We start from the raw sequence: 12092 nt of genomic DNA on the forward strand, positions 1-12092 counted from the left end.
TGATTTAACCTTTTAGCACGCGATAGCCGTTACTCGTTGAATCGTAGCGGGTTTAGAACGATCCTAAAATACTTTTTACCAACATTCCGTTCGTAATTTTTACGGAACTTCTACGGAGGTCCGTTCAATTGTAGCCGTGAAACTATTAGTGGCTGATTACGGTTAGTCACGATGATGGCCGTGAAGAACGAAATGACGGGAAGAACGACGAATACAAACTGTACAGTATCATTGTGATATCGTCGTGAGGATGATGGAAGGCCTTTGGCCTTATTTATCGTTCGCACCGACTGTTAGTAACGAGGCCGATGCTCTGTCAGATATGCGCAAAAGACCACCTCGACACATTTATACTTTGCAGAAATATTTCAAAACGCTATAATATTAGAACGATTGATTGGAACAATCGGATGGACCAGCTACCGCAAGCAACGCATACCAGCGCACGAGCGAGAAATCCCGTCTACGAGTAATCTCAGACGACCTCGTTCCGATTCCAAGCCAAAGCGGCGATAAGCAACGATAAGATGGAAGAGAAATAGTCGAAAGCGACGATCGCTTTGGCAAAAATGGAGCACGTTTATCCGTTTCCTCGACCTGTCACCATTCTCGCGTGTGACGTTCTGCGACGGCGAACGCGCGTGCCATTTGTACGCGCCGTGTAGAAACAATGCTCGATAGTCCCCGCAGACATTTCTGGCCTGGAATCCAGCGCGTTAATCGCGCGCAATCCGCCAAGAGTTCGTAGGAGGAGGCCAGAATTTCTAACGAACGACGATCGAACGGAACCAGCGTCGACAACGATTCTACGATCTACGGCATCTACGAACACTCGGAGCTCGTGTCTTGGACTTTTTCTTCGTTGTTCGCCGCCGAGCTCTTTCGGACATCCCGTTAAACGTTCCAACACGATGGGAATTCATTGACGTAAATAATTACGTGTTCGAAACGACGGAACACGGATCTGGAAAAAAGGAAAAGTTACGCAATTGCGGTTCACCCACACACGCGTCGTCCCACGTACACCTCATCGCGTTAATACGATTCATAAGCTCGTTTAAATGGGACGTCGGGCGAAACCGTGTTTCCAGGTTACCGAAAACCCGATCCTAAATTCCTTGTTTATTAATTCCACGGGTCAAAGACCTGCTCGTGTGCTATATTTCCGTTACGTTACTCGTTCAACGTGGTACTCGGTTCTCCTTAACGAATCTTGCTCCGTTGAGGTATAAATACACGGACTGGTTTAGAATCTATTTAATCTGATTAAGACGCGCGAGCGCGTTGGTGGTGTTCGTGTACTTGCAAGGGACGCACGACGACATAGAGGCTACAGGAAGGTTCGTATAAATGGCAGCCGATCGATTCTCTCGTATCCATTTTTGTAACAAGGGTTACTTTAAACAAACCGCGGGACTTTACCGCCTTTCAACCCTTGATTCATCCCTTAAAGCGGGTCGCAGCAATAACGAAACGAAGTAAGACGGGTGCCCTGGTTGTTCTCTGGTCTCGAGGAAATTAATCGATCCCCTAAGGCCACGGATGTACGCGTCCGGACAAAAAGGAACTTTGAACTCAGCAACGTCCGTTCTACGTTCGATTCGTTTCACGTTCGTTCGATATCACGCTGCCAATTCACCGTTCCACGATGTTAGATAACGTTACTGTGATCGACGAAACCACTGAAAACCACGCGGATTTTTTTCCCTCGACGCAGGAGGAAACCGGTTTCGCTCGCTCCACGATGTCGCACGATTCGGCTCGTAATGGCAATCCATCATCCAGAGCGTAACCCGTTCCACGTACGTTCCTCTCCGCTTCGGTATGTTAATATGATTCATAAGTGGTCTAAATAGGATGTCGTAAAGTGGGGTCAAACACGACGACCCCTAAGTGGCCGGCTCTTTCTCCTAATGCACTCTGGGTCACACACGAATCGACCGACGATCGAACGTATCTAATGGATATTACGAATTACGATCGATAATTGCGCATCGTTTTCGAGTAACAGAAACCAACTTGCAAATTTTCGTCGAATATTACGGAAAGCTAGCAAACGGCACGAGTTAGACGAACGTAGGCGCCACACCGTTGTCGTTCGATACCAAAACATCGAAGAGTTATTAGAAAGATTCGACTTACGAATTTCTTGGTCCGTATAACTGCGGTATTTTCCAACCGTTACTACGATTACGTACAGACTAAGATTCCGTCGCGGCGATTCCACCTTATCAAAGGCTTTTAAACGCTCGTTCTACGGTTATCGGTATTTTTGCACAGCCTATCAAACAGTATCAACTATGTGCCACTAAATCGTTCGTTACGATTCGATAATAGTCCAAAGCGTTATCGTCGATATCCAGTTTTGAAATTTCCGACAGATACGAGTAGAAGATACGAGTAAACGCTTTTTGAAAATTCGAAAATTCCAAAAGGACAAAGAAACGGTAGTAGCATAGTACCGATGTCGAAGCACGTTCGCTGTAACCCGAAGTAATTAAAACGACGCATCGCGTAGCGAAACACCGTAATCGTTCGTTGCTTATGCAACAGGATGCGATGCATCTTTTGTGTGCAATTAACCGCATCGTGGCTGTGTGTTACAACTATTTAATAATGTATCGAACATGATCGGGCGGTAGCCCACGAGAAACGAATGCACGAAGAATTGAATTACAAAGTGGCCTGTATACAACGGCAACTTAACTTTCATCGAGGCGTTGCCGAGCGATTAGCGAAACGATATCGCGATAATTACTAGCCACGATGCGAAGGAGTCACGTGGTGCAGCTTTCTCGTCTTTCTCTGATTTCCATTAATTTCTAATCAATGAGAAACAATTACGCGCTAGACGATATCGAACCGTGCTTCGCACGTGGGAAACACCGTGCGCAACATGGGAACCTACCTTAGGTTAACATCTTTAACGAGAGAATGTTCGACGAGTCGATGGAAAACTAACGCGAAGGAATATTAAAATTCGCGAGATGAATTTCGAAGGAGGGAAAAAATCTCGAAACACGGGATTATTTATGTTTGTGCGAGTAACGAGAAAGTTGTTACTCCTTTCTCGGGGCTTTTCATCGGCGTTCTCTGCTTAAAGATGCATCGATCGTGTCTGAACAGTCACGTTCTTTTTGCTGGTCACGTCACGAACATGGGGGGGGGGGGGGGGAAAATCGTGACGAGCCGTTCGAGGAAACGACGGAAAGAAAGGGACCGTACCGATGAACTTTTCGCGTGTCAGCGAGCGAACTCGAAGGAAAACGTCGATTATGCGAGTGGCCATTATCGTTTTCCATTCTTTCTCAAGATCGGCGAATGTTCTACTTGGCTATTCGTCGCCTTATCTAATCGTGCAGTCGCTATCGCGTCTAATATCCTGTCGTCGCTGATTTCAAATTTGAGCATTTTCCATCAAAAACAAAATCTTCTCGGCGTTATCTAAGAATCGCGGATGATGTCACACGGTGGTCGAGCGTTACGTGCGATTTTGCGAATCGACGCAATTACATCTGCCTATCGTGGTCGATCGATTAACGAGAAATTCAAGGTCCCTTTGCCGAACTCTGGAGTTAGATCGTAAGGCAGCGACCGAGTCAACGCTCGCGAAAGTTTTTTTCGCGAGTATATTATATTTGCTTGTTCCGAGGTAAATATTTGCGGAATAATATCGGGATAGGGGGAGTGGGAGTGAGTAACGTTTTCGATCTTTTCAATTTAATCAGAGCGGAAGAACACCGCTGCTCGATACGATCGGAGGATCGCGAAGGCAAAACGGCTCGATTCCAAACACCCATTGCACGCGATTTTTCGTACCGTTAAATATAACTCGGCGTCATTTTCAAGCGCGATTGTCTCGGGTTGCAGTTTTTATTCGATGCGAAAACAACCTCTTACCACTCTTGAGCTGTTTCTGCTTCAGTTGCTGGTCCCTCTTGACCCCGTTACTTTCACTCGCAATAAAATTCTCGCTCGTCTTCGACTTCATTATATCGGCTGCTCGCGATGATCGCGTAATATTCGCGATAATCCCGCAAGGCGATCTACACCTTCTCCTCTTCTCGTCTCTCGTCGGGCTGCGATAAGATAATCGATCCGTATCACGATTGGAAGCAACGAAGGATCTATCAAACTCCTCGATACGATCACCCCGAGGAGCAAAAGGAAATAACGAATACAAGGCGGGACAGAACTTTCGAACGAAAAATTTACAATTTCGAGACACTCGGCGACACTTTGAAAGATTCGCACGAACGCGCGTACGACGGGTAGCGATCGCGATCGATGTAACAGATCTGCAGTCACCGAAGCGTACGAAACCAACAGCACGAGCGCCGATCGCCGACTGACTGACGAGAGCGCGGCGGCGGCGGCGGCGGCGGCGGCAGAGAGCGATCGAGACCGAAGGCGCTGAGATTCGTGCGTCGAGTTCCGATTGTCAACCGACTGCGGCAAGACTGACGTTTACTTTTCACGGCCGTCCCTCCGCCGTGATTGCACGCGTGCACATCGACGATCTCGGCTGCTCGATCCACGCCGAAAATATCTGTGTATCGACGCGTCCATCTCGCCACGATTAATTCGTGCGTCCAGCCGTAAATGGAAGTCTTTGCGCTCGGAGACCGACGAAACCCGGCGACTGTTACGTAATTCGGTGGTGTTTCCATGTTTCTTGTCTTTCTTGCCTGTCGACGCGTTTCTAAGAAAATGATTTAAAAGCAAAGATCCCTTTTAACGGAGGATTGGATGCCTCTGTTCGTATTGCCTTAAGTAGATGCTACGAAATAACATTCGATATCGCATAGCGGCGGAAGTACGAAATGTAAAATCATCCGCGAGCACCAAAGCGCTGATTATTTGCAATGGAAGGCTTATTAATGGAACGCGAGCTGTTTCCAGTCAGCGTGCAGGTATATTTAATCGGGCGATACCTCGCGAATTATTTCAAAACCGGAGTATCTTGCATCGCGCGTCGCTATTTCGTTTTTTTTTCTTAAAATAACTTGCCATAGCTCCATGTACGGGTGGGCAATTATCGCGTTTAAGGGGTAAACGAGGATAACGGATACGATTACGACGACGCTGTGATCAAACGCTTAAAAAGAGCGTGGCAATCCTAATCGCCTTTTCGACTGCCGAGGAAGCAACGAGTCTACACGATGTCTACATGCGAGGGTCATCAAAATACGCGGCGTATCACGAAAAAGAAATCCTACGTGCTAGCATAGCAGCGGAATAATAACCAGCGTCGCGTCCTCTTGAAATAATTAACGGTAGGACTGGAAAATATGATAATCTTACTTTGCAGTTCTCATTCACGTTTCTCGGTACTATTTGCAGCATCGAGTCACGTATGGTAACGACAGAACTATACAGGCGGCGCGGGGAGCGGTGTCATTAGGTCGAGGACCAACGAACGAACACGCAAGAGAGCTTGCATAAATTTCTATTTACCCTTCTTTGCCGAGAAAAACAAGCAGAAACTTGTACGTGCAATTTCGACCATCGGCAATCAGCTGCCATACACGACGAATGTTCATTGTCAGACGATAAAGTTGTGGATTCTCGATAGTTGGTTAAAACGAACGAAGTTCCATCTCCAGAAGATCTCCATTTTGGAGAAGAAACTCGATCAAGGATGAAAACGAGATCCGAATAGCTGGCCATAGCTCGCGCACGATACGACCGTGTTTTATCTCGAAATCAATTACGCGACCGTGTTATTACATTACCAGATGTATATGCAACAAGAGGGAATTCTATACCGACCGGGGCTTATCTGCTTTCAGATAGTACTGGTATGCGTTACAGGCACGTATACACGTTATTAATAAATACCTCGCGATCAAATATAAAATTTACGCAATGGCGATTGGAAATACAGGATTTAGATGTACATATATCCGTTAAATGTCTTTTTCGATTTTTGCGTTCCATATTCGACGACGATCGTTCGACGCACTACGTTCATCGATCGTTCAAACGATTAAAATTAACGGATTAGTCATAAAAGAAAAGGTTCGGTACTTCGACGACGAAGTACGTTTCGCTTGTAAACTGAAACAGCTTGCGATGCTTGATTATAGTCATCGAACACCTGTGTACGTTCCCGCACGCGCCACGCGTGTACACTGTACATTCATTTATAGAGTGATACATAAATACAGGGTGTCTCGATGCAACGAGACTGTTCGCCACGATTCGGTCGATCGCCTATTTCGGTTAGGACAATACTGGCGATTGAATTCACGATAACACTCAGTTAACAGATTAAAATATACAGTTTATTTTAACAACCCCGTAGATATAAGTAGTTAGGCGTGGTGCGTGTAGATGTATTCTCAGCGAAGTGCAGGTAACAAATTAAGACGATGACCGATCAATGAACGGAAAACCAACGGAGATAGCGACTGGTCAAAAGATGAAAATGCAATAAGGTTGTGTTGGCTATCCCAAAAACTTGCTTTTCCCATTTTCTATCTGATCGAACGATAATCGTAAGGAACGTCTCGACTCGAAGATGTTTGTATAGTACTTAAGGGCATCGATAGTAAAGTAGAAGCTCTTAATCTCATGACAGTTTCTTATGATTATGACGCCTTATTTGCAAGGCTGGTTGCAGTCTTGACCGAGGGATGGATTCTGGTTTATATAAAGAGTCACCGGACGTAACAAGGACCATTATGAAAGGTGGGAGGATACTACCTGTCTATATTCATATACCGTGAATTTCAAACTACGCTTAGAAAATTCTCTCTGTCGCCTTTTGAATCGTCTACGAATCTGTAATATACGTAACGATATACATGTAACTATAACGTAAAGACAAATCTAAGAAATTTTCGCGAGGAGACAAACGCCTTGAATGTACAACGATTCTGTTAATAGAGTAAGAAGAGAGAGAAAGAACGAAGCGCGTAGATGAAAGATGAGCGGGGCGTGATCGATCAGGGCGCGGATCAGGAATGCGTGACGACTGGTATCGTGCAACGAATCGAAGAAACGCGAAACGAGAGAGAAAAATAAGACGGCAGAGCGTGATGCGCGTCGAGTGTCGATACCTGCGTGACCGAGTCGCGTAGCGGCTTTTTAAACCTCCTTTCTTACCTGGTGTCCAGTCGTTATCGAAAGGCCGCGCTTCCGACGACCGGTCCGTCCTTACTCCGCCATCATTTTTTCCATTCGTAACTCTGATCGTCGTTCGATACGTTATCGCGCGTGCACTTGTCTTCGCGAAAAAGCGAGACGTCGGAAATCTCTGCTCAATAACGTCTCCGTTATCTCATCGACTTTATAATGCTTTCAACAGGCTAAACAACGCGCGAGAAGATCGTATAGAAGAGCGTACGTACGTAGAAAACGTCAATCCGTTTAAGAAGACTTAAGTCCTTCGTGCGTTACCATTTTGTCACGCTCAACTCGTTTCCACGATAAGACAATTAAATAGCAAGTCAGAGACTCGCGTGATTTTCTTTCTTTCCGCGTTTCGCGAATTCGATACGCGTTAACCCTCCGCAAACCGAGCAGCATTCGCATCCCGTGCTAACTGGTTCGTAGCTCGTTCGTACGCGATAAACTATTTTTCTCGATTTGTTCGCAATTCGACCGGTTGATCAAGCCGCGGCTTAAAAATACGCGTATCTATTCGAATACACGTATTACGAATTTATACATTTTAATCGGCATCTTTAATCGATCGATGCAGCGAGAGTAGAGAATCGAGCTTCGGAAGACAACTTTCGTTTGTTCTCGCTTCGACGTATACACTCCTGCTTTCTCCTGCTTTTTCAACGGTTGCTTCCAGCTAGCCTCGGCCGTGTGCCCTGACATTTAACATCGATTTTGCTCGTGTCGGAGACTCTAGTAGCTTGCAACGGTTATTAGCGACTTCTCGATAAAGAGGAAATATATACTCTAGGAATTTAGCGCGAAATTTTGATATAGCATAATATATAGATGCTTGTAGAAAAAGAGCACGTATTTTTTCCTACCACTTGCCCGTGGGCAACAAGGAGAATCGCAGACGAACGTGACGAATTAATATTCAAACGTAACCGTATCTGCTTATGGGATAATAAACAATATCTCGTCGCAATTCACGGCTTGTGTAATCAAGGAGTTACGTTATATCCACTCCGGTGACTTCCTCGAAGGACCTCCACCTACCAGTAACCTTTCCGGAATACGACTAGAGGTAGGTAGAATATCGATTTGGGTGAATGCCCTTTATCCGAGGTAGATGAAATCCTTTTGAATCTCCGACTTTCTGTTGGAACGAAGCCCGAGGACAAAGCCTGGCGCAATACTACATTTCCTAAGACGTTGCTTTCCTTTTATTCGCAATTCCTAAACTATCTACAGGATTTATGGGAATCGTTAAAATTGGGTCACCCTGTATAAATTAGATTCCCTCGAACGCACCCGACACGTAACTCGCGTAACCGCAGCGGCAAAGATCTGTCTCTTTCTTCGGATAGAAACATTGTTGCAGCCATACTTGCTCTATTTTCGAATCAGGTTTCTCAACAAGAACGTAATCTCGGTATAAAAACGGCTTAATTCCGTAGTTTCGATCAACTTGTTCGCGTTTAACCACTTCCTCGTCGATTATTTACCGTTTATTACGGTGCCGCGATAAGATTCCAAGAGTTGCGCGACTCCACGTGGCACGGTTCTGACGCATTCAGATTTTCAGTGGTCGTTCGTGCAAGATCCACCGTATGCACAGCGTGTACCGCTTGCGTTAAAAAGGGTGCACGACCACGCCAATTTCGATGCATTTCGCTCGACGGGATTGTCCCTTCCGGTTACTGGCGCAGCGTGAATCGGGCACGAGGGGGCGGGTATCGATCTGCAGCGCTTGCAGTTTCACTGAAAGCCGGCAACGGAGTTAACGACATTCTCCACGGATAGGACCCTTGTACCAAATGTATGTCAATATACAAGGGACGCGAAAGAAAAGAAAAATCAATACTACTCGTGGATCGGCGTATTATTTAAAACTTGGTTGGAATAGGCGCGAGATGAAACGTAGCTCGATTTCTGCGAAAAGGACCGACTAATTCAGGGTGATCGACCTAAGTCGTTCCATACGAACATCGATCTGAACGTGAATTATTTCTAATTATACGCTATATTCTCGACGGTGTGCTATACGTAGGATATATAGTACGCGATAAAGATAGCTACGTAACGACGTCGAAATATGCCAAGTATGCGACAAAATTTAAGCACGTTAATGGCGAGTGTAATTTCCTGCGGCACAGATAATATGGCGATTATACTCGAGGAAAGTCAATATTTAAAGGCAATGGACGCGCACGACGCCACGCTACATATTACTTTAGAAAAAGCGGGACGATTCATTAAGCGCGCCGCTATATTTGCCTCGTATGTGCAGGATTGATATTCAATTCGATGTTTAACGAACGATAAGCCTCCCTCTCGTTGACCCGTTTACGTAGTAGACGATCGAATAAATTGAAATCAGTGTATTTAAATATATCGAGAAAGCGAAACCGAATAGAGTAGCATCGAAGTAAAATGAAAGACGAGAAAAAAAATAATGGGCAGTAGCGTAGCCTTTGTCGGAGAATGCAGTACTGTAGCTCGTGAAATTCGCGTTGCAGTACGTCGTTACTCCTCTCGACGTTGCATAGGCATTGAAGCGCACACACGGCACATCGTGCGAGGTACGGTTGCGTGGGTAGAACGCATAATTGCGTGAGCAAATTTACGAGCGTGGCGTCCTCAGATTCTGTCCTGCAATAGCTGCTACGCGCACACGGACTACGAACAGAATTCGACTCGAGTCCATATTTTACGCTTCAGACGATCAACGAAAAGAATGCTTTTATGTCGTTTGGAAAAAAACAATCTCCACTTGCCTATTATATATATGTATATATATGTTAGGTTCACGAGAATAGCAGAGTCGAAAAGTCTTATGCGAACCAACGACGCTATAGATTATTTCCTTGAAATAATTCCATGTATTTTGCGAGAAACTCTCGTGTATATTGGGCGTCGAAGAGACCGGGAATTGTAGAAATTAACATTTGTATTCTAAACGCGCGGGATTACGCAACAGTTATGGCACGTTGAAAAGGCTGAATGGCACGCGATGCGTTACTTTGTTTTTCTGCCTCTGTTAAATCAATGAAGCTCGTGGAAAAAAGCGTGACTAGGAGAAAAGAAAAGTGGACTTTCCCGTGAAAATCGCTGTAAAGGTGGCAACCCTAGATGAAGATCGGATACGAGCCAGCACCACTCGAGAATGCAGGTCACTCTCAAATAGCGGGAAAACAAAATGAACAGGAGAAACAGTCGGTGGAGGTACAAACGTCGGAGGGGGGCTCACCCTAGGAAACGTCAAACCGATGGATCCACCTATTTATAGCCCCCCGAGTGAGTTTAGAGATACGATCCTTTCAGAAAACATTCGACGTCTTCATCACGAGGAAAAGACCGTGAAAATCAGAAGGAAACCGCACGATGCAGGGGCGTACCCCGCACGCACACGGTTTTCAACTCTTTGGCAACGGGAAGCACACGAGCCACGCACACACGTTCGCCGAGAATAGCGAAGCCGCGGAGAGAGAGAAAAGCTAGCCGGCATTCACCACTTGGTTTCCGCCTTTTACTCACCCATCTTTCCGACTGGCACAAGCTACGATGCTTCTAACGGCGGTTCGTCGTAGACGATCGGTTACACGATCATATTATAATATCGGTTACGAATAGAAACGACACGGCCGCGAAATTTCACTTAGGAAATCGCGAAAAACGCAAGAGACCGTCTTACTACCGAACGCTCGACGTCCGACATTGTAGTGGCAAGCGAGCGCGACAATGCGCAGGCGCGTCCATCGTCTTCACTACCGTATCTACGATTCCAATCGCCTAACTGTACGCGTCGGACAAATTTTGGGAAAATTTTTCTAACGTTTCGTCTACTGATAAATTCAGCGATATTTTATTGTCCCTTTGTTCGTAGTTATCCTATTCCATGTATTTCGAAGAAAGTCGTTAATAAATTGAGGTGCAACGACAAAATAAAGCAAGCCTGTATTATGCTATTGTAGATTGAAATTTTATTCGTATGTTTTCGCAAAATGGCGCCAAACAAGAGTAACGTTTCCGTTTATTTCGTACTTTCTGTATTTGTGAAATTACGAATTGGCGGCTTATTGGATCGTGTTTCATCGCCAGTAAATGGTCAAGTTGAACGATTTCCTGCGCAATGTCGATCTATTTCGCTACAGTTCAAAATTTCGATGTAGTAAGTACATATATTTAATGTGTTCTTAATTGACATCATAATGTTCGAACGACGTTATAAATTTATTGTTACGTATTACGCGGGATAAATAATTCATTAATACAACGAATATCATTTGCATTTTTGCAAATATAATGGGATAATGTCGGTGATTGAATTTCAAATGAATTTGAATAGGAAATACGGTTAGACTATGATTTTGTAATATGCTATAGGATACAATTATTTATTTAAATATAGATTGATATTATTCGACTGTCTATATCTTTATTTGAAAATATAGCTTAATATTTTGTAATTCTCGTGGAATATTCGATATCAGCATGTAATAACGTAAGCTTCAAAAACCGTAGAGATTTATATAGATGTTGAACATTACCGTTGTCGATAATGACAATATCGTTAGCAATAAAAAGATCATTGATTCTCAATTTTTTCTCTTTTTAATGCTTCCATCGGAAAGGAAATGAGAATGCTCACGCCCGTAGACCTAGTTGTTTCAAGGTACAGGTGCTGCACCATGCGGTCAAGTGCTGAGTTCAATTGACATTAGCATGTACAAGAACCTATAAAATTAGGGATCTGCCCTGTATGGTTACACATTGATATAGACAAGAACGTATTTAATTGTACAATTCTATGGAAAAGTTCAGATCTACTATTCTATCCGAGATAGACAAGCATAAGAATGACGAAATCATGCAATAACGAAGCTAGTTGTAAGTTGCCTAAGAAAGAGAAATTAATTGTTTACTATATTTTTAAACGATGACACGTATAAGGCAATAGTAAAAATTTCTCTCTTGTA

General features: G+C 44.5%; 1 protein-coding gene across 14 annotated transcripts in view; it reads right to left on the minus strand.

Moving 5' to 3' along the window:
* Positions 1–10829, minus strand: part of LOC117239466 (actin-binding LIM protein 2) — a 30622-nt gene extending 19793 nt beyond the window's left edge. For 8 of the 14 annotated variants that reach the window (XM_033505099.1, XM_033505074.1, XM_033505103.1 and 5 more), the window contains exon 1: positions 3901–4357. In XM_033505099.1, coding sequence (XP_033360990.1) covers positions 3901–3991 — 91 coding nt within the window. In that variant the 5' untranslated portion in view covers positions 3992–4357. Of the gene's footprint in view, positions 1–1422; positions 1460–3900; positions 4359–10650 lie in introns of those variants that run through there. The other 6 variants (XR_004494466.1, XR_004494468.1, XM_033505117.1 and 3 more) reach the window with 3 other exon arrangements.
* Between the last annotated feature and the right edge of the window lie 1263 nt (positions 10830–12092).

The sequence above is a fragment of the Bombus vosnesenskii genome, unplaced genomic scaffold, assembly GCF_011952255.1.
Source record: "Bombus vosnesenskii isolate JDL3184/JDL3185 unplaced genomic scaffold, Bvos_JDL3184-5_v1.1 scf7180000013264, whole genome shotgun sequence".
Lineage (NCBI taxonomy): Eukaryota > Metazoa > Arthropoda > Insecta > Hymenoptera > Apidae > Bombus > Bombus vosnesenskii.